The 21628-nt window shown below is 47.2% G+C and overlaps 1 protein-coding gene across 1 annotated transcript; it reads left to right on the top strand.

Annotated features, from left to right (window-relative positions):
- The first annotated feature begins 16912 nt into the window (after positions 1-16912).
- LOC146019498 (hemoglobin subunit alpha-1-like) lies at positions 16913-17941 on the top strand. The gene is made up of 3 exons (XM_083152020.1): positions 16913-17151; positions 17373-17577; positions 17707-17941. Exons 1-3 carry the CDS (start codon positions 16928-16930, stop codon positions 17833-17835), a joined length of 558 nt encoding a protein of 185 aa, XP_083008146.1. The 5' UTR covers positions 16913-16927; the 3' UTR covers positions 17836-17941.
- The last annotated feature ends 3687 nt before the right edge of the window (positions 17942-21628 follow it).

Here is a 21628-nt window from a genome sequence, read left to right as displayed (position 1 = left end):
GGGTTTATCAACCAATGTGAAGTACATTTTTCCCTGCAACCAATGAACTTTCCTTCTGATCATGTTAAAGTGGCTTATATTGTCTCTTTATTATCGGATTCTGCATTGGACTGGGTCTCCCCACTCTGGGAAAGAAATGATCCTCTGCTCTCCAAGTACTCTGACTTTATTTCTCAATTCAGAAAATTTTTTGACGAACCGGGACGAGTATCCTCTGCCGCTTCAGAAATCCTGCGGATTCGTCAAGGCTCCCGCTCCGTTTCTCAATATGTTATCCACTTTCAAACCGTGGCATCTGAACTGAAATGGAATGAGGAGGCTCTAATTTCCACCTTCTTGGCAGGGTTATCTGAACGCATGAAGGACGAATTAGCCACCCGAGATCTTCCCACCTCGCTGGGTGAGGTCATATCGCTCTGCAATAGGTTGGACCTTCGTTTTCGGGAGCGTCAGTTAGAGAGATCCCGGCAAGAGCGAGGCAAGTCTATCTCCGTTTCTCCTCGCCTAGGGCCTACTCTCCCTCCAAATTCTTCTGATGAGCCTATGCAGATCAACCATACTCGCCTAACTCCCGAAGAACGCCAGAGAAGACGGCGACAGAATTTATGCTTGTATTGTGGGGAATCAGGTCATCTGTTAGCCAAATGTACCCGTCGTCCGTTAAAACTCCCGGTCCTAGTTGGTTGCGGAGAGACCAACTTAGGACGAGTAGAAACTTCTCCAATCAAGTCCGACTCTTTGCTGTCCATACAGGTGGTGTTACCCAATGGGTCACTCGCAGTATCTGCTTTACTGGACTCTGGGGCAGCCGCCAACTTCATTTCAGCCCAGTTTGTGTCCTATCATGGCCTGGACTCTCAGGAACTTTCGCAGCCACTCCAGTTATCTGCTGTAGAGGGGAGTCTTATTCCTCAAGCCTCCATCACTCATCGGACTCTGCCCATCAAGATTCAAGTTGGGGCGTTGCATCAGGAAGAAATATCTTTTTTCATTATTCCTAAAGCGAACCACCCTGTAGTGTTGGGGTTTCCTTGGCTCCAGCAACATTCTCCGAAAATTAATTGGGGTACTATGGAGGTTCTGTCCTGGGGTACGAACTGCCGTCATACCTGTCTTCCCGAATTACTGCGTATCCAGCCCACCTCGCCTACGTCTCCTGATCTTCTTCCTCAAGCCTATCAAACCTTCTCCGACGTCTTCTGTAAAGGTTCAGCCGACAAATTACCTCTGCATCGGCGCTGGGACTGTCCCATCGACCTTATTCCAGGTAAAATGCCTCCAAAGGGCCGAACCTATCCACTCTCTCTGCCAGAGACGGAAACCATAAGCCCAGTTCTAAGCCCTACAGTGTTTGCCAAGACTGCTGTAGTATCCATTCCTAGAGGAAAGACTTTTGTTGATACTGGACTCAGGTCATCTTTGCTACAGTGGGCACACTCCTCTCGTTTTTCTGGTCACTGTGGTATAAAGAAAACTTTAGAATTCATTAAAAGAGTGTACTGGTGGCCGTCCATGAAGAAAGATGTCACTGACTTCATAGCATCCTGTACCCAGTGTTCTCGTCACAAGTCTTCTCGTCAAGCCCCAGCTGGCCTTTTTCAACCATTATCCATACCCAAGTCTCCTCAGCCTCAGGCTCATCATGATGTTGCTTTTGAAATAAAAAAAATTGTGGACTCTAAAGTTCGTTCAGGGCAAGTCCAACATCTGGTAGACTGGAAAGGCTTCGGTCCAGAGGAACGATCCTGGGTGGATGCTGCTCGCGTCAATGCTCCCACTTTGGTCCGTAAGTTTCATCAACAATATCCAAGAAAACCATGGAAGTGTCCAGAGTCCACTTCAAAAGGGGGGGGTACTGTCACGGCCGCGGTTAGGACGCGCCGCTCACCTGTTCATCTCCGGCGGCGGGGCCTGCGGGCCATCCGTCTGGGTGCAGGACGGGGAGCGCGGCGTCTAGGTCTTCCGGCCGCGACCATCCTCCTGGGGCCTGCGGCATGCGCATCCAGCATGAGAGCTAGACAAGGTTGTCTGTCTCCAGTCCGGGCGCCGCCATGTTGTTGTAGCCAGCCAATGGTTCAGAGCTCCAGTTCAACTCCTCCAATCAGGATCTGCCCTGGGGGATAAAGCAGAGCCCTCTGGGGCATACAGGCGCCAGTGCTTTGTTGTCAATCCCTTGAAAGGAAGCTTCAGCCTGTGCTCCTGCCCTTGCCCTGTGAAGTCCTTGATTCCAGTGTTCCTTGCCTGCAGCCCACACCTGTATCCTGTATTCGTTATCTTTCAATCCGCACCTGTTCCCTGGATCCTTGCATTTGCATTCTGCCTCCAGTCCTCACAGTTCAACACCTATTTCCTGGACTTTGCAATTGCATCCTGCTTCCAGCTCTCTCAGGTTTGTTCCAGTCGTCTCCACTCCTGCTGTCGACCAGCTGCACCTGCTGCCAGCCCTCCGTGCCTGTTGACACATCTCCACTCCTGCTGTCGACCAGCTGCACCTGCTGCCAGCCCTCCGTGCCTGTTGACACATCTCCACTCCTGCTGTCGACCAGCTGCACCTGTTGCCAGCCCTGCGTGTCTGTTGACACATCTTCACTCCTGCTGTCGACCAGCTGCACCTGTTGCCAGCCCTGCGTGTCTGTTGACACATCTTCACTCCTGCTGTCGACCAGCTGCACCTGTTGCCAGCCCTGCGTGTCTGTTGACACATCTCCACTCCTGCTGTCGACCAGCTGCACCTGTTACCAGCCCTGCGTGTCTGTTGACACATCTTCACTCCTGCTGTCGACCAGCTGCACCTGTTACCAGCCCTGCGTGTCTGTTGACACATCTTCACTCCTGCTGTCGACCAGCTGCACCTGTTACCAGCCCTACGTGTCTGTGGACACATCTTCACTCCTGCTGTCGATCCGCTGTACCTGTCGTCAGTCCTGCGTGTCTGTTGACACACCATCACGTCTGCCTGTGGTCCAGTCGCACCTACTGCCAGTCTTCCGTGCCTGCGGACGCCTCACCATTCTGCTGTCTGCCTCCGCACCTACTGCCAGTCTTCCGTGCCTGCTGACGCCTCACCATCCTGCTGTATGCATCCGCATCTACTGCCAGCCTCCGTGCCCGCTGACGCTTCTCCATCCTGCTGTCTGCATCTGCACCTGCTGTCAGTCCTTCAGCTCGCTGACGCGGCTTCACCCTGCTGTCGGCATCTGCGTCTACTGCCAGTCATCGGAGGTCGCTGACTTTCGTCTCCTACTGCCCATTGTCGTCTGCTCCCACAGTCAGTCATTGTTTTCCCCAGTAAGCTAACAGAGACTCTGGGATCAATCCCAGCATTCTGGACTTTCAGTTGTTACCCAGGTATTCCACTGGGTTTTCCAGCCTGCAGTATCATTTATGGTTTTGCCTTCTTATGTTGGTGCTACAATAAAGAGTTATATCAAACCTGCTATTCTCCAGTCTCCTTCAAGCCGCAGACACCCAACCTCCAGGCCTCAGACAGATCCACAAGGTACCCCTAGCGTGACAGATCCCCTCTCTGTGGCAGAGAGGTGATCATGCTGGCACCGGGGGAGAGGTGCTTCATCAGTTTGAGATGCAGGAGTGTCTCCGACTCTTCAGCAATGATTCGCTCCTGCGTCTGAGTAGCTATTGCTGAGATGTATGATATGGCAGGTGTAAATGTGTTCCTGAAACACCCCCACTATCCACGGCAGCCCGAAGCATATGGCATGATAAATACAGTAAGAGAAAACCAAGTGCGTGATGCATATGCATTTAAATATGACATTGTTATTACTTGAGACTGTGCCTGTGATCCATTTGAGGATGGAGACCAGAAGGTAATGTAAAGTAATCACACAAAGAAGAGGTGACATAGGCTTGTTAAGGTCGTGGCACATTTATGGCATGCATGCCTACTCTCCTGATTTCTGCGGGAGGCACCCTATTTTTTGGGTAGTTCCTCTCCTGTATTTGTGAAAGGGTGGGACTTAGTGATGCAAATATATGGTAATGTCTTTTTTAGCCCCAGCTCTATGCAGATTTATCTATGCAGTTTCTCCCTAATGGCACATTTATCGTGGTCCTATCCCCTCTGCCAACCACTTACTTCTCCTCTTCAGGCATCTCCCAGAGAGGAAGAAGTAAAAGTAGGTAAGTATGATTTATGGGCATGGGTACATTGTAGCTGCAATTTCTGTCACAGTGCCCATATATTGAAAAAGTTACAGGGACTGCTCAACAAGTCAACATTGTGCAGCTGAGCAATGCTCAGATACTGCAAAGTGGGTGTCACCAGATTTGGTCAGTTCATACTTGCCTACTCTCACCCGATTTCTGCAAATTTGTTCTTCTAATCCTTCGTGTAGTTCCCAGCTCCCCCAGTACAGTGGGCATGCCTTTCACATTCTGCACACTTCCTAGTGGGCACAACGCAGATATAATTACAGCATCACTGCATGCTCTGCGGATAAGACAGAGCATAATGACATAATTATATTTATTTATTTATTATTTATTAACAGTTTCTTATATAGCGTATACATATTCCACAGCGCTTTACAGAGATTTTGATATGCTAATGCAGAGATAATTATATGCTAATCTCTTCAATTTAGCCCTGCCTCTACGCAAATTTTAGCCAATTACCACAGTTAACCTGTTTGGGGTGGGGCCTAATGGCAAAAATAGACTGGTCCCACCCCTGTGACTGACCACCAGCTTCTACTCTAACAGTCAGGAAGTAATCAAATAAGAAAAGTACGACTAACTTCAGCATATGAAGTACACAAGGAATCCTCAAGCTGATATTTGCATCTTTTCATACTTGTGAATCCATCAGAAACTGCAGCAGCGCATGATTTGCAGCCATTTTGCCTACTATGTTATCACTATGCAGCCATTTTGCCTACTATGTTAGCACTCCAGCAACATCATAAAAACAGAACAGTTTTGGAAGCTATCTGACAGAACTTTTATATATTTAGTGCAGCCCATAATGTCTATTCTAAAGATACATTATCAGCAATACATGCTGAGCTCTCTAATATCCACACATTGGGAATACTGCACACTGTGCACATCAATTTGTGATCATTTGAATACAAAATAAAAATACATTCAGCAGTATAGTGACATACCTTTATCTACAGAAACACATGAAATGCATACAAATATATTTTATATGTGCATGAAACAAGGTTTTAAAACATGAAACAAAGTTGGTGTACAATCTCAGAAGCTGAATTTGAATGCCAAGCAATAGTTTTCTTGTACATATTTAGTGCCAGTTACATATCATGTCCAGGGCCGTTTCTAGAGGCGGACAAGCCGTGCAGCAGCCCGGGGCGCCGCACGGCTTGTCCGCCTCTGTTTAACAGCCGGGGCGCCCTGCAGCTCCTGCAACGCCGCGGCCGCCGCAGCCTCCTCCCCGGCGTCCAGCCGTCCACACACAATGACAACAAGCAGAGGGAGGGGAACGCATCGTGCGTCTCTCCTTCCCCCTCGCTCACAGTCACTGGGCTGTCAGCCTATCAGATCTCGCGGGCTGGCAGCCAATAAGGAGCCAGCCCGTGGGGTATGAATGGCTGATGGGCGACGGCTCAGAACAAGTACACGCTGACGCTACACAGTGAAGGGGAAGGAAAGAAGCGCGATGCGCTCCGCTCCCCTCCCCAAGGAAGCAGCAGCAGAGGCGATGGCACAGGGGGAGACACAGACACAGTGAGTTTGGCACTGTGGGGGCATATATCTATGGCACTGTGGGGGCATATTTGAGACTGTGGGGGCATATTTGGCAGTGTGGGGGCATATATCTGTGGCACTGTGGGGGCATATGTTTGGCACTGTGGGGGCATAAGTGTGGCACTGTGGGGGTATATGTGGCGCTGTGGGGGCATATGTGGCACTGTGGGGAGATATGTGGCGCTGTGGGGGCATATCTGGCACAGTAGGGGCATATATCTGTGGCACTGTGGGGGCATATGTGTGGCACTGTGGGGGTATATATTTTTGGCGCTGTGGGGGCATATCTGGCACTGTGGGGGCATATTTGGCACTGAAGGCATATGTGTGGCACTGTGGGGGCATAGCTGTCACTGTGGGGGCATATATGTGTGGCGCTGTGGGGGCATATCTGGCACTGTGGGGGCATATTTGGCACTGAGGGCATATGTGTGGCACTGTGGGGGCATAGCTGTCACTGTGGGGGCATATATGTGTGGCGCTGTGGGGGCATATCTGGCACTGTGGGGGCATATTTGGCACTGAGGGCATATGTGTGGCACTGTGGGGGCATAGCTGTCACTGTGGGGGCATATATGTGTGGCGCTGTGGGGGCATATCTGGCACTGTGGGGGCATATTTGGCACTGAGGGCATATGTGTGGCACTGTGGGGGCATAGCTGTCACTGTGGGGGCATATATGTGTGGCGCTGTGGGGGCATATCTGGCACTGTGGGGGCATATTAGTAAACGGCATCAGTTGTGTGTCAGCGGCGCGTGTGGCATAATTTGTAATAGCCATTACGGTGTGGGGTCTAATGGGCATCACGGTGTGCGACATAATGTGTAATTGTCATCACGGTGTGTGCGACATAATGTGTAATTGTCATCACGGTGTGTGCGACATAATGTGTAATTGTCATCACGGTGTGTGGCGTAATGTGTAATTGTCATCACGGATAAATAGTGTATAATGATTTAAGTAGCCTGTCATTGTTTGGCCTTGATCTGTGAGGTGTACTAAGTCCCTGTGTGGCCTTCAGCCGGCCAACTTAAGTGCGGGAGGACAATGACAATTCCTGCGGTAACCAATGTCTGGTCATGCAGGATGCAAATGTGTGATGTAAGGTAATTGTTTTCCTGCTAGACCACGCCTTTATATTAAGCCACACCCTTTTTAAATTAAGCCACACCCCCTATTTCGGCGCGCACCTCCGGCGCGCGCAATTTCTTCAGTACCATGTAATTTATTTGGTTGGGGGGGAGGGGGCGCATTTTTTTTCTTCGCCCTGGGAGCTAAATTGTCTAGAAACGGCCCTGATCATGTCCATAGTAGTGCCAGCTACAGTTCCCAGTTACATATTCCAGTAGGGCCAGTTACATATAATTTCCCCAGTAGTGCCAGTTAAATATAATTTCCCCAGCAGTGCTGTTACATATCATTTTCCCAGCAGTGCTGTTACAGATGCCCCCAGTAGGTTATTAGCAAAAAAAAAAGTACCATATATACTCGAGTATAAGTCGACCCAAATATAAGCCGAGGCACCTAATTTTACAAAAAGAAAGTGGGAGAATGCATTGACTCAAGTGGGACCCTCACTCGAGTATAAGCCGAGGGGGGGGCTTTTTCAGCATAAAAAATGGTCTGAAAAAGTAGGCTTATACTCGAGTATATATGGTACATTCTGAAAACGATAAAGACAAGGGATACTTAACCTATATAGGAAAAAAACACATGTTCATTTTAGCTATGATGTGCAAGCAGTTGCCAGGTTCCCATGAAAACCAGTTGTTAATGTAGGACTTGCAGTGAAATGGGGTCCCTTGGCGATGGGCTGCAAGCTTAAATGCATTGATCAATTCATGAACTAAAACCCCATTATTTATTTAATTGATTATTTTAATGTTAAGGTGAGTTAGTTTGTTGTAGTGAGTGCTGGGCCCGCTGTGTTTGTATTTACTAGAGTGTGTGGTCACAGGCCAATGCACCGCAACCTGGGAAGTGGGTGCTGTTTGCACCCCATTCTTGGGAAGGGCGAGTGTGTTGGTACTTCTGTATCTGAATATATATATATATATATATATATATATATATATATCTTATGTAGTTAGCGTAGTCAGTCAGTGTAGTCAGTCTGACTGACTACGCAGTTAGCGTAGTAAGTCGATGCTTATTACATTGTGTGGGAACCATTGACCATTTTAGCCTGCCTGACAGATGTGAGTGTGTTCCTGAAACACCCCCAATATCCACCTCTGCCCGAGGTGTGGCGAGGTGCAAGTCCTGCACTGTATATATATATATATATAGTCCAATATCTGCCGGCACTCTGTGTGAATAAACAACAACTTGCCCCCGGTGCCTGTACAGGCACCGGGGGCAAGTTGTTGTTTATTCACACAGAGTGCCGGCAGATATTGGACTATATTTGTTGTGCTGGTTTTGACCAGCATCGGTTGCAAGGCACCCTTGATCTAAAATCTGGCTATATCTTCATTACTGTTAGCTCTGAGATCTACTGGACCTTTTTATACGATCTGCCGTAACTTGAACTGGCCGTTGCATTACCCCATTACCATGGATAATGCTAGTGGAACTGTTACAAATGATATGGCTGGCTGTCGTATATTTAATGTTCCTGCATGTGATACCTTCACGTTTTCCACAGTTGAAATTGGAAATATTTTGTTTGCACACGATGATACCACAGCAAATCCCCCATTCACCATGGAAGAAATCTATCATCAGCTGTTCCGCCTGAGGAGACGTGAAACAGACTTTTTCCTCCATGGGACATCTTTGTCCGATTATTTTCGGAGCAAACACATCCCAAGGGGATTTAGAGTGCGCAACACACCGACCATTGGGAGACATAATCCCGAATTCGTTAAAAAATGGATTGGAATTCTCAATCATTGCTCATTAGACCTCATGGTCTTAGTGATCGAGGAGGCTGGCCGGGAGTTACAGGTCACCAAGAATAAAATCGGAGACCTACTAAAAGAACATAACTCCATGTTGTGTGATCCTGCAAATGCAGCATGGATTGAGAAGCTTGAACTCCAGTGTCTCACAAGAATGATTTACTCAAATTCAAACGCAACAAGCAACGCACCGTTGAGGCCGACTACGAGGAGAATAGGGTGTATGGTTGGCTAGCGGGTACAAACCAACGCCAGCCACGAGACGAGACGAGACGTCGCCCCTGGACCAAAAAGGGTCAAAGAAATCGGTCACAACGTGATGCAGCTGCAGCTAATAATGACAGCGATTTCATGATCTCTGATTCGGATGATGCCATTAGTACCCAGGATGTCCCTTTAGGTCAGGCTTCCGGGACATCGGAAAGTACGAACAGAAGGCGCCCTCCCGTAGGGGGGCCAGAATAAACGAAATAAGGCGAAATCCATCCAGAGCTGTCGACAAGAGACCGCTATAATGAATTTGTCTAACCGTAAGTTGACCGACACTGAGTTAAATGTTCTGAGTAAAGGATTGACTTTTGTTCCGACCAACCTTCACGACCCCTTCAGTTGGAAGTGTGACCAACACAAGTTGATGCGCAAACTGCGCTTAAAAGAACATTTTCGAACTAAACCTGATGGCATTCTTGAGGCTCCTTTGGATACATTTATGATGAGTTATCCCACGTCTACATTTGACCCTGTGTCAAATAATGCGGCCCTGCGTACTTTTGGGAGATTATTGGACGATTCTGTCATTAAATACACAGGGGCACCAGCAAAATTCAGAAAAAATCTGTCTCCAGCCGAATCTCAAGCCCTGAGCCAACTGGGCACCTATGAGGATATTATCATCCGGCCTGCCGATAAAGGCGGGGCCATCGTGGTCCAGAACCTGACAGACTATCGTCATGAATTGTATAGTCAGCTGGCTGAGACAGCGGTATACAAAAAATTGCCTAATAACCCCACCTCCCTTTATAAGCGGGAATTACATGATATTCTTACAACCGCTATGAGGGATGGTAAAATTTCGTCCAAATTATTCAAATCTCTGTACAATGAGTGGCCGCTAGTTCCTGTTTTATACTCATTACCTAAGGTCCACAAGAATGCCTTACACCCTCCAGGACGACCCATTATAGCTGCCCGTGACTCTTTATATCAGCCAGTGGCTAAGCTGCTGGATTTTCTACTGCAGCCTTTGTTACCTTTGAAATGTACATTCTTGAAAGATACCACCAGTTTTCTTCAATTATTAGAGGGTATAGGTACATTACCTGATGGGACCCTTATGGTATGCCTGGATGTGTGCAGCCTTTATACCTCCATCCCACATGATAGGGGTATTGAGGCTGTTAGGGCATTCATTACTGAATATCTAGATCCGTCCTTGCTGGACCATGATTTATTCATGGAACTAATTGTGCTAACCCTGAAGCGCAATTACTTTTATTACCTACAGCAGAGGGGATGTGCTATGGGGTCCGCAGTGGCCCCATCCTTTGCAAACATTTTTATGTTTAGCCAGGAGCAAACCACTTTCTTAGATAAACCAGATGTTAGTCGACACTTGCGTCTATACACCCGCTACATAGACGACATCTTTGTCTTGTGGACGGGTGGCGAGGATTTACTCTCTGATCTATTACTTGAAATTAATGCAAGTGAGTCCTCGATTAAGTATACAGCATCTTGGAGTACCACTATGGCCAATTTCTTAGATGTAAGTGTAACGATCTGTAATAATGTTATCAGTACAGATGTTTATCTTAAAGATGTGGAACGCAATAGTTTTTTGATGGCATCTAGCCATCATCCCCCTGCCCTCAAAAGAGGGCTGCCTCTGTCTCAAATGGTCAGAGTCAAAAGGATCATAAGTGACTCAGACAAAGTTGAAGTAAGACTTGATGCCCTTATCGAGAAATTTATTGCTAGAGGCTATGACCTCACGGTGTTGCTTAAGCAAAAACAGCAAGTTCTGGATATGCCCAGATCCCAATTACTAAGACCCAAGCGACGGGATACCACATCGGTACTTCCATGGTCCACTACTTTTTCAGTGGCAAGTCCCATCATTAGGCATGCCACCAATGCATTATGTCCTATTGTTAAAACCGATCCTGACCTCCCTGCTTTAAGAAACATTAGACCTATGGCAGCCTTTCGCAGAGGCCCCAACCTTAGGGACAGGTTGGTAAAAACTGATGTCACTGGGATGGGTATCTCAAGGCCACCTAATACTTATGTTAAACCTCCGGGCTGCTACAGCTGTTGGTCCTGTGAGACATGTAAGCATATGGTTAGTTGTAAAGACTTCAAACATCCACACTCTGCAAAGAGGTTTCAAATTAGATCTGTCTTTACTTATAAAACCACACATGTTGTGTATGCTATAGTTTGTCCTTGTGGCCTTTACTATATAGGTCAAACAATACGTTCCTTCCGTGAAAGGATGGCGCTCCATCGGTCGGCAATCAACCTTTCTCTACGAGGGAGGGAGATTGACCAGCCTGTGGCGCGCCACTTTAAGACCATGGGGCATTCCATCGGTGAGTTCAAACACTTTATCATCGATGAAGTTCCTGAGTCACTTAGAGGTGGCAACAGAGCAAAGAAATTATTAATAAAAGAATCCGAGTGGATTTTTCGCTTGAACACCATCTCTCCCAAAGGTCTTAACGAAAAGAATTATTGGAATAGTCTTATGAAATTTTTTCTTCCTCTAATCTTTTTTCACTGTGCTTTAATGTTTAATATTATATTTGATGTATTACTTGCGTGTTTGAAAGAGTATGGTTTGTTGCTATGTGTGCCCGGATCTATGGAAATTGGTTGGGGAAATTGCATGATGTGTAGTGGGGCTGTATGTGAGCTAAACACCATCTATGCTCCATACAGCCGGGTGCACTGTCGGCATGACCTCAGCTGAGTCCTGATTCGGACAGTGGCGGCACATCCACTCTTTCTATTTGTTATGTATATATGCTGCTTTGTGTGTTTTCATGTCTAATGTTTTTATTTGTTTATCCACAGCCCCGGGTGCCCGCTTTGCCTTGTCCAAATGGAGCGATCCAGCACGTATTCTGAGCGGCAGTATACTTCCTGGCTCCTGGAACGCAAGCTACACGTTGCTTAGCAACATTAGCCAGGCGCCCTGAGACGGAAGTGCTGCGTGACGACTTCCGGGCGGCGACTCCGTGGATCCAGCAGCGCGTGAGGCTCCGTTGGTTTGTGAGTATAAAAATGTGTTTTATGTATGTTCTCATTGCTGTAGGAGTGGGCTGAGGAAGGGGCTCATACCCCGAAACGTCCCCATTCAATACAACTTTTATTTGCATGAAACCGTCTCCTGAGTGCCTTTGTCCGTGAGGATTTGGATTGCTATATATATATATATATATATATATATATATATATATATATATATATATATATATATATATATATATATATATATATATATATATATATATATATATATATATATATATATATATATATATATAATATATATATATACATATATATGTATATATATATATATATATATATATATATATATATATATATATATATATACATATATTATATACATATATATATACATATACTGAGGCAGGTTATATATATAAACTGAGGCAGACTGTGGCCGCCCTCAGACCTGTTACGTTGCTGCTGTCTCCGCCACCGCCCATCAGAGAGCCGGCTCCCCAGCTTCCTTTCTCTGGAGTCCGGGCCGCAGGAGCAGCTGTATGCGCCCGCGCATGCGCACCAGCCCTCCTGCAGTATGGTCTGTGGAAGAATAACTCTGAGGCCGGCCACGGCCATCTTTAAAAAGGGCAAAATACACGGAGATGCCGCGGCCAGCCCTGTTAAGCAGGGAGGCGGCCCTTTACACTAAAAATATGCCGGCCCACCGGGAAACAGCCCGGTTTCCCGGTGGGCCAATCCGCCCCTGTGTGTGTGTATGGTTAGGGTTATATGCTGCGTGTGTGTGTGTGTATGGTTAGGGTTATAGGCTGTGGTGTGTGAGTGTATGGTAAGGGTTATAGGCTGTGGTGTATGGTTAGGGTTATAGGCTGCGGTGTGTGTATGGTTAGGGTTATAGGCTGCGGTGTGTGTAGGGTTATAGGCTGCAGGGTGTGTGTGTATGGTTAGGGTTATAGGCTGTGGTGTGTGAGTGTATGGTAAGGGTTATAGGCTGTGGTGTGTAAGTGTATGGTTAGGGTTATAGGCTGTGGTGTGTGTGTATATCGTTGGGGTTATAGGCTGCGGTGTGTGTATGGTTAGGGTTATAGACTGCGGTGTGTGTGTGTGTAAGGATAGGGTTGAGGGATGCGTGGTGTGCATGTATGGTAAGTGTTATAGGCTGTGGTGTGTGTGTATGATTAGTGTTATAGGCTGTGGTGTGTGTGTATGGTTAGGGTTATAGGATGCGGTGTGTGTGTGTGTGTATGGTTAGGGTTATAGGCTGCGGTGTGTGTGTATGTGTGTGGTTAGGGTTATAGGCTGCAGTGTGTGTGTGTGTATGGTTAGAGTTATAGGCTGTGGTGTGTGAGTGTATGGTTAGGGTTATAGGCTGCGGTGTGTGTGTGTATGGTTAGGGTTATAGGCTGCAGTGTGTGTGTGTATATGGTTAGGGTTATAGGCTGCGGTGTGTGTGTGTGTGTGTGTGTATGTGTATGGTTAGGGTTATAGGTTGTGGTGTGTGTGTGTGTGTGTGTGTATGGTTAGGGTTATAGGCTGCGGTGTGTGTGTATGTGTGTGGTTAGGGTTATAGGCTGCAGTGTGTGTGTGTGTATGGTTAGAGTTATAGGCTGTGGTGTGTGAGTGTATGGTTAGGGTTATAGGCTGCGGTGTGTGTGTGTATGGTTAGGGTTATAGGCTGCAGTGTGTGTGTGTATATGGTTAGGGTTATAGGCTGCGGTGTGTGTGTGTGTGTGTGTATGTGTATGGTTAGGGTTATAGGTTGTGGTGTGTGTGTGTGTGTGTGTATGGTTAGGGTTATAGGCTGCGGTGTGTGTGTATGTGTGTGGTTAGGGTTATAGGCTGCAGTGTGTGTGTGTGTATGGTTAGAGTTATAGGCTGTGGTGTGTGAGTGTATGGTTAGGGTTATAGGCTGCGGTGTGTGTGTGTATGGTTAGGGTTATAGGCTGCAGTGTGTGTGTGTATATGGTTAGGGTTATAGGCTGCGGTGTGTGTGTGTGTGTGTGTGTGTATGTGTATGGTTAGGGTTATAGGATGCGGTGTGTGTGTATGTGTGTGGTTAGGGTTATAGGCTGCAGTGTGTGTGTGTGTATGGTTAGAGTTATAGGCTGTGGTGTGTGAGTGTATGGTTAGGGTTATAGGCTGCGGTGTGTGTGTGTATGGTTAGGGTTATAGGCTGCAGTGTGTGTGTGTGTATATGGTTAGGGTTATAGGCTGCGGTGTGTGTGTATGGTTAGGGTTATAGGCTGCGGTGTGTGTGTGTGTGTGTATGGTTAGGGTTATAGGCTGTGGTGTGTGTTTGTATGGTTAGGGTTATAGGCTGCGCTGTGTGTGTGTATGGTTAGGGTTATAGGCTGCGGTGTGTGTGTATGGTTAGGGTTATAGGCTGCAGGGGGGGTAGGAGTACACGCTCACACGCAAACTTGGTGCAGGTGTATTGGTGCAGTTATTATACTTATCTGCTCCTGCAGAGGTCTCTCTGCTGGCTTGAACTCTGCACAGCCATGCAGTTTGGAGCAGGAGGGTTCTATTAGGCCGGCAATGTAATAGCGCTGCAGGCGCTATGTGGAGACACCGTCGGGCAGTGATTGACAGCTACCCCAGCATCATGTCACAGTGGGCTCCGTCTCCTCAGCTCCCCTGGCATAATGACATCCTCCGGCATAATGACACAGCGCGGACTCTGTCTCCTCAGAGCGGCTGCAAATATAGCGCTGGGGCTCTCCTCAGTCACTACAGGAGGGACGCTGATCCTAGGTACACAGCGCGGGCACAGCACACTACAGAGCTATGACACCCCCCACAAGCAGCGCTACAATTGGCTGTTAACGGAGCGCTGAGGGGCTAACTGCGCTGTCACTCAGAGATGTGACAGCGCAGGGCCGCCTATACCTGGGGATGGTGGCTGCAGGGGACAAACAGCCTGCGTGCTGCTGCTGGGGTTGCCATGGAGAAGGTTGCCGAGCGCACCGCTGGGGCTGCCTACCGCTAGTTACGCCACTGCCCTGGACTGATACGGAACACTTAGCATCACCGCTGGACTGATACAGAACTCTTAGCATCACCCCTGGACTAATACAGCACACTTGGCAGCGCCCCATGAATTATACGGCAGACTTGGCTTACCCTTGGAATTATATGACACACATGCAGGCACCCCTTGACCAGGGCCGGATTAACAATGGGCCTAATAGAGCTCCAGCTCCAGGCCCACTGTCCAAATAGGCCCATAGCTGAGGGCCAGGGCTTTCCAACGAGCCCAGCCCCACGTCGCTAGCCTTCTGGGAACCGGAGATACTGCCAGGCAAACTGGAACGTTTTCCCCATAGGGTAACATGGGACCCACTAATTCCGACCCCTACCCGGTTCCAACAGTTCCCCAATCGGCATCACAGAAGCTCGAGGTTGATCTCAGTCGAACCCAAATAGCTGGGCCTTCAATCTGATACCAAGCAGGTCCATATGGGTTCATTGTTTCTAGAGATATTGTGGGTAAACCTTTTTCTTTATTTCTGAAATGTAATTTCATGGCTGTTCATATTGTTTGAGGACAGATTTATCTGGAACCAAACTGTCCAGTTTCACGGGACCAAAATCATTTGAAGCCCACACAAAATTTCGTCAATATGATACTGGTCTCATCTAAATGGGTCAGTTGGCTCTGGAGATATAGCACCCCACAAATTATACGGCAGACTTGGCTCACCCCTGGAATTATACGGCACACATGCGGGCACCTTTGGACTGATACGGGACACATGGGGGCACCCATGGAATTACACCACACACATGCAGGCACCTTTGGACTGATACGGGACACAGGGGGGCACCCATATAATTATACAGCACATATGGGGCACCCCTGGACTGGTACGGCACTACTAGGCACCAGCAGACAGGTAGTATATATAGAGAATGAGATACGGCAGTACTAGGCACCAGACAGGTAGATACAGCAGTACTAGGCACCAGCAGGTAGATATGGCAATACTAGGCACCAGCAGAATTATATTATAATAATAATTATATTGCAGTAGGTACTGGTTGGCAGGGCACCAGCAGCCTGGAATTAATTACAGTTACAGCACTGCAGGACAGGTATTATTTATTAATTAAATATAATAGCATAGTAGGTAGGTACTACTAGGTAGGCAGTAGCACTGGCAGTGGCACCAGTGGACTGAGTAGATACTGACAGCCTCTATTCAGTGCAGGCACTAGCAGGCAGCACCAGTGGACTATAGATATATATAATATAATATTATTATATGATATTATGTACAACACAGCACCAGAGGTAGGCCCCAGCACAGAGGAGACAGTAGCACTACAAGTACACAGTTAGACACACAGCAGAATCAGTTATCACTGTTACACAGCTGACTGTGATCCCACCCTAAGCAGAGAGGAGGACAGAGTACACAGTAGCACTGAGGGAGCCCCAGCAGACAGCCCCAGCGACAAATTCAGTTCAAGCCCCAGCAGCAGCACCAACACACCCTCTCCCAACCCGCTCCTAGACTGGAGTAAAGATGGCGGGGGCGGGAGCCACTATTTAAAGCCTTGTGAAATCCGGCGCCGGGCGATGACCTTTTGCCTGCACGCCCGGATCCGAGTCAGACGGGAAGCTCTCGGAACCGGGCTCGGATTGATGACGTTCGTGGGGGGCTGGGATCTCTGGAATCCGAGTCCGCACATCTCTAATATATATATATATATATATATATATATATATATATATATATATATACTTACACATTTGATGTTATGGTTATAATGGTACACGGAGGTACTTTGTATTCAGCATTTTACAGTATACATTTATCCTGCCTTGAACATCGGTACTTGTAAAGTGTGCTCCCTTTGTCCCCTTTTTGTTGTTCCCTTTTTCAATGACATTATATGTTACAGTAACGCTGTATTATTACTCATCATTTTGTAAGCTATATTAGGGAGCCTTAAAATTGGGCTGGGCTGCTTTCCTTGGTGATGAGCCAAGTTGGATGGGTGTGATAGCTGTGTGTCTGGGAGGAGCTGGTTTATGGCTAATCCAATAGATGCAGAAGGTGGACCACTGTGTCCTTATTCCCTGCACATGAGCCCTATAAATAGTGGCACTGTTAGAGCTCCATCATCAGTGTCCTCACTTGACAACACAAAACAACTTACCATGGCTCTCAACGCTGATGACAAAGCACACATCCAGGCCATCTGGCCATCTGTAGCTGCTCATGCTGACAAGTATGGCGGAGAAGCTTTGTACAGGTAAACAACTTTTCTGTTGCTCAGATTTCACTGCGTGCGTGGGATGCTATGGAACTCTGTGTACTTAATGTGGAAATCATTGTGTGGATAGGATGGAACGCATTGTGGGGATGGGATGCATAGTAATTTCTATAGTTTTAGAAATTCCCGATATCTGTAGCAATGCTGTTATGTGTCATATGTGTATACATTTACATTGTGTTTTCTTATACTCTTCCTAGGATGTTCTGTGCTAATCCCCAGACCAAAGTTTACTTCCCCAGTTTTGAGTTCCACAAGGATTCCCCTCATATTCTAAAACATGGGAAGAAGATTGTAGATGCCCTGACAGAGGCTGCCTCTCACTTGGACAACATTGAGGGAGCCCTGGATAAACTGAGTGACCTCCATGCCTATGATTTGAGAGTGGATCCTGGAAATTTCCCAGTGAGTTTCAATCAGTGGCTGCTATTGTAGTACTTGTTGTGTATACTGTAGCTATGTAATGTAGGAGAGATATGATCATACAGTATGCGTGCTGCAGCTAATTCCTACTGTTGTCTCTTTCTCCTCCAGCTCCTGGCCCATCACATCCTCGTGGTAATCGCTGTCCATTTCCCTAAAAATTTTGACAGCGCCACTCACCAGGCCATTGACAAGTTCTTGGCTAGAGCTGAAAGTGCTCTGACATGCAAATACCGTTAAAGAGCTCAGTAATGGCGGATGATTCAGTAACACCATAAATCCACCAATATGATGAAAGCTAATAAATACAATTTGGGATATTTTAAATAAAAGTGATTAAACTTCACATTTTTGTCTCCTTCTTTATTAATGTTTTTTTTGTAAATAAAATGTGTTATACATAGTGTGTTCCTTTAGAGAAACAATTATTAAAAGGTCTCCAACCAAAACAAGAAAAACTATTGTGTGCAAAATATCTTTAGTACACCAACCACATACATTGTAACCTAAATGTTAGTGCTACTGTATTACATGCACATGCCAAATTGTTTATGGCCAACATTCCATGCGTAGCTTTGGCCACAGCACACACACAATGTAATAACACACTCAGTAAATGTATCACTATATTCATTAACAAAACTTTGGCCACAATATATTAATTACTGTCTTGTTACAATTTTGTTTACATTGCACAAACCCTTTCTTTCATCAATTCAATTGTAATTTCCATTTTAATATCATAAAGATGTACACACATATTGTTTAAAAATTACTTAGTGAAAGGAAAGGTTTAAAGAAACGATTCTCTAAAATGTAGGTTTGATCTGTGAGGATTATTGTGCTAGATGCTGTAACCTGTCTGACCACGGGTGCCGGACGGGGTCCCGCAGCGTGGCGAGCGCAGTGTGCCCGCAAGGGGCTTTATTGCGCTTGCCATGCTGTCTGAGTCCGGCCAGACGGGATCCTGACGTCGGGCTAATGACTGTCGGGATCCTGACTGTCAAAAAACCTATACTACACCCCTGACCACAGGCAGTGTCCTCTCAGGTCAGTCTGAGGATTCTTGTGCTAGACGCTGTGACCTGCCTGCCCACAGGCAATGTCCTCACAGGTCAGCATGAGGATTCTTGTGCTGGACGCTGTGACCTGCCTGCCCACAGGCAATGTCCTCACAGGTCAGCATGAGGATTCTTCTTCTGGATGCTGTGACCTGTCTGCCCATAGACAATGTCCTCATAGGTCAACATGAAGATTCCAGTGGTGGAGAGGTCAACAGTTGATTGGTCAACAATATATGGTCAACACACTTCTAGTCAACATGTCATTCAAACATAATTTTTTTAAACATTTTTTTTCTTGTTTTGATCTTTTTCATACTTTACCACCCACATAGACTACGACTGGGAACAGTAAAGTGTGCCGAGCGCACCGGCAATGGAGCTAGCCAGTTTGCCCTAAGCTTGATGAGTCAGCGATGAGGTACACTAGGAGGTAAATTTACTAAAGCTTCTAAAAATTAAAAGAGGTGTTGTTGCCCATAGCAATCAATCAGATACTGTCTAACATTTTCTAGGATGCAATAAAGAACTGAAAGACAGAATCTGATTGGTTGCTATAAGCAATATCACCTTTTCATTTTTAGAAGCTTTACTACATCTACACCTAACTTGGGGTCATGTACTGAAATCTTCAAATTGACACCCAAAAAATCTAAAACCTCCATCCTTTTGCTGGAGTTGGCCTTTTGTCTATGTCGACCTTGTGTGTCAATCTAGACACGGTCAACATTTCACTGTCAACATATTATACCACACCCATTAATCAAAGTAGTGGAGCAGGATGAGCAATAATGTTTGGTGGCAGACAAAAATTATGAAGAAATAATTCAGACATGAGATTAAGCAACATAGCAACATAGTTTGTGAGGTTGAAAAAAGACATTAGTCCATCAAGTTCAACCTACAGTATAACTGATCTATAAATGACCCAGTTCAGGTTACCATCTATTCATTATAAACTAGAGTCCCTGATGACCCACGGTGGCTGTCCAATTTGAGTCCACTATAGTCCACCGCCTCCGCTAGCATCCTCAAAAACTGTCTGCAGTATGGGGGCAGCCATTTTCTGAGTGTCACTTTTCTTTAGCAGCAGGAGCCGGGAGACTAAGAGCCATGACCGCAGAGACAGATGCGCCCAGGGGCGGATTGGCCCACCGGGACCCGGGCCATTTCCCGGTGGGCCGGCCCAAAATGCCGTAAAAACGGGCTGGCCACGCTCCCCCTGGACTGTCTGGGCAATTTGCCCACATCCAAAATGGCCACGGGAGGGCTGCTGCGCATGCACGATAGCGCACAGCAGCACCTCCCATGGGACTTCATGTGCGGTGGCAGCGTGGGCGCCCACTGCTCCCGTTCTCCACCTGGAGGCGGCAGAGCAGGTGAGCCCCCTGCCCCGCATAACAAACACCGCCCGCCGCCTCGCCCCCCCCCCCCGGCATTACAACAGTGCCACCACCCCCCCCCCCCCCCTGGGCTGCCTCTGCCAGCAACCCCCCCCAGTCCCAATCCGCCCCTGAATGTATACCACTGTATTTAGATGCTGGACAGACAGCATGTAAAGCCAAAGTGGGCTCGCTAGAAGAGGGAGCGGGCAGGAACCTATGGAATCTGTACATTGTTCCTCCAGCTGGGAGACACTCCAACCCCTCCAGATTACGGACAATGAAGCCAAAATCTGGTCTTCACGTCCAACATGATGTCTCACTGCTCACCTCAAAGCAACCTCTCTCTATATAACAAAGGTGACATAACTGCTGCAATGTTTTGTGTATACTTGACACCCCCCTAACCCCCCCCCCCCCCTGGGCTTCCTCCACCAGCCCCCCCCCCCCCGCCCGGGCTGCCCTCTGTCAGCAACCCCCCTGGGCTTCCTCCGCCAGACACCCCCCCCTGCAAGAGTTCCTCTCCCGGGCTGGATTGCAGTCCCAATCTGCCCCTGGATGCGCCGGCGGCAGGAGCAGACGGCAGCAGTGGGTAACAATAGCCCCGGAGACCTCCCGGTGCCCAGACTTTCTCAGCGCCTCCCCGCTGCGGGGCTATAGTTACGCCACTGCTCAACCTTCTCTGTCAGAGTATTCCATATCTTAACTGCCCTTACTATAAATAATCCCTTCCTTCATTGAGTTTGAAACTTCGTCTCCTCTAACCGAGTGACCACGTGTCCTGTGAACAGTCCTTCTGGTAAACAGATAACTAGCTAGTTTGCTGTACAGTATTGTCCCTTTATGTATTTGTATGTATTAATCATATCTACCTAACCTGGCTAGCCTTTCCTCATAACCTAATGACTCTCAAGGTCCATACACAATGGGCAATTATGCCCAGAGTGTATGGACAGCGATGACTGATGCCATCGCTGGGGGAAAGCCGCTCAGTGCTGTCAGTGGGGGGCGGACGGCTTTGCATATCACAACACCATGCAAAGCCATCCACAAAGCTGCACATCTGCTGGTAATACCAGCAGATGAGTGGCTTTCCCAGCGATGATGCAGGAGCGCGCATCACTACTCACCGCTCATTGCCGGGCCATACACACTGGGCTGCTTTGACCTGAAAGCTGCTCAAACTTGCTGTTTTGAGCAGCTTTCGGATCAAAATCGCCCAGTGTGTATGGGCCTTAAACCCTTAATCAATTTTGTTGCTCTTCTCTAAACCTTTTCAAGTTCCCGTATGTCTTTTTTACCAGAACTGTACACTGTATTCTAAATGAGGCCGTGCCAATGATATATAATGTGGCAAAATGACACTGTCTTCCCAAGCGTCTATGACCCTTTTTATGCATGTTATGTTAATAGCTTATTTGTCTTTGCTGCTGCTCCTTGATATTGGCCAGTACCACTAGGTCTACTGGTAATGAACACCACCTTATCCTTCTTCGTTAATGTATAACTTTACATTTATCAATATTAAACTTAATCTTCCATTTTGCTGACTAATCCTTTAGTTTATTTAAGTAGTTCTGTAGAGACATT

Source organism: Crinia signifera, chromosome 7 (assembly GCF_055691185.1).
Source record: "Crinia signifera chromosome 7, ASM5569118v1, whole genome shotgun sequence".
NCBI lineage: Eukaryota > Metazoa > Chordata > Amphibia > Anura > Myobatrachidae > Crinia > Crinia signifera.
This window is presented reverse-complemented; position numbering and strand designations above follow the sequence as displayed.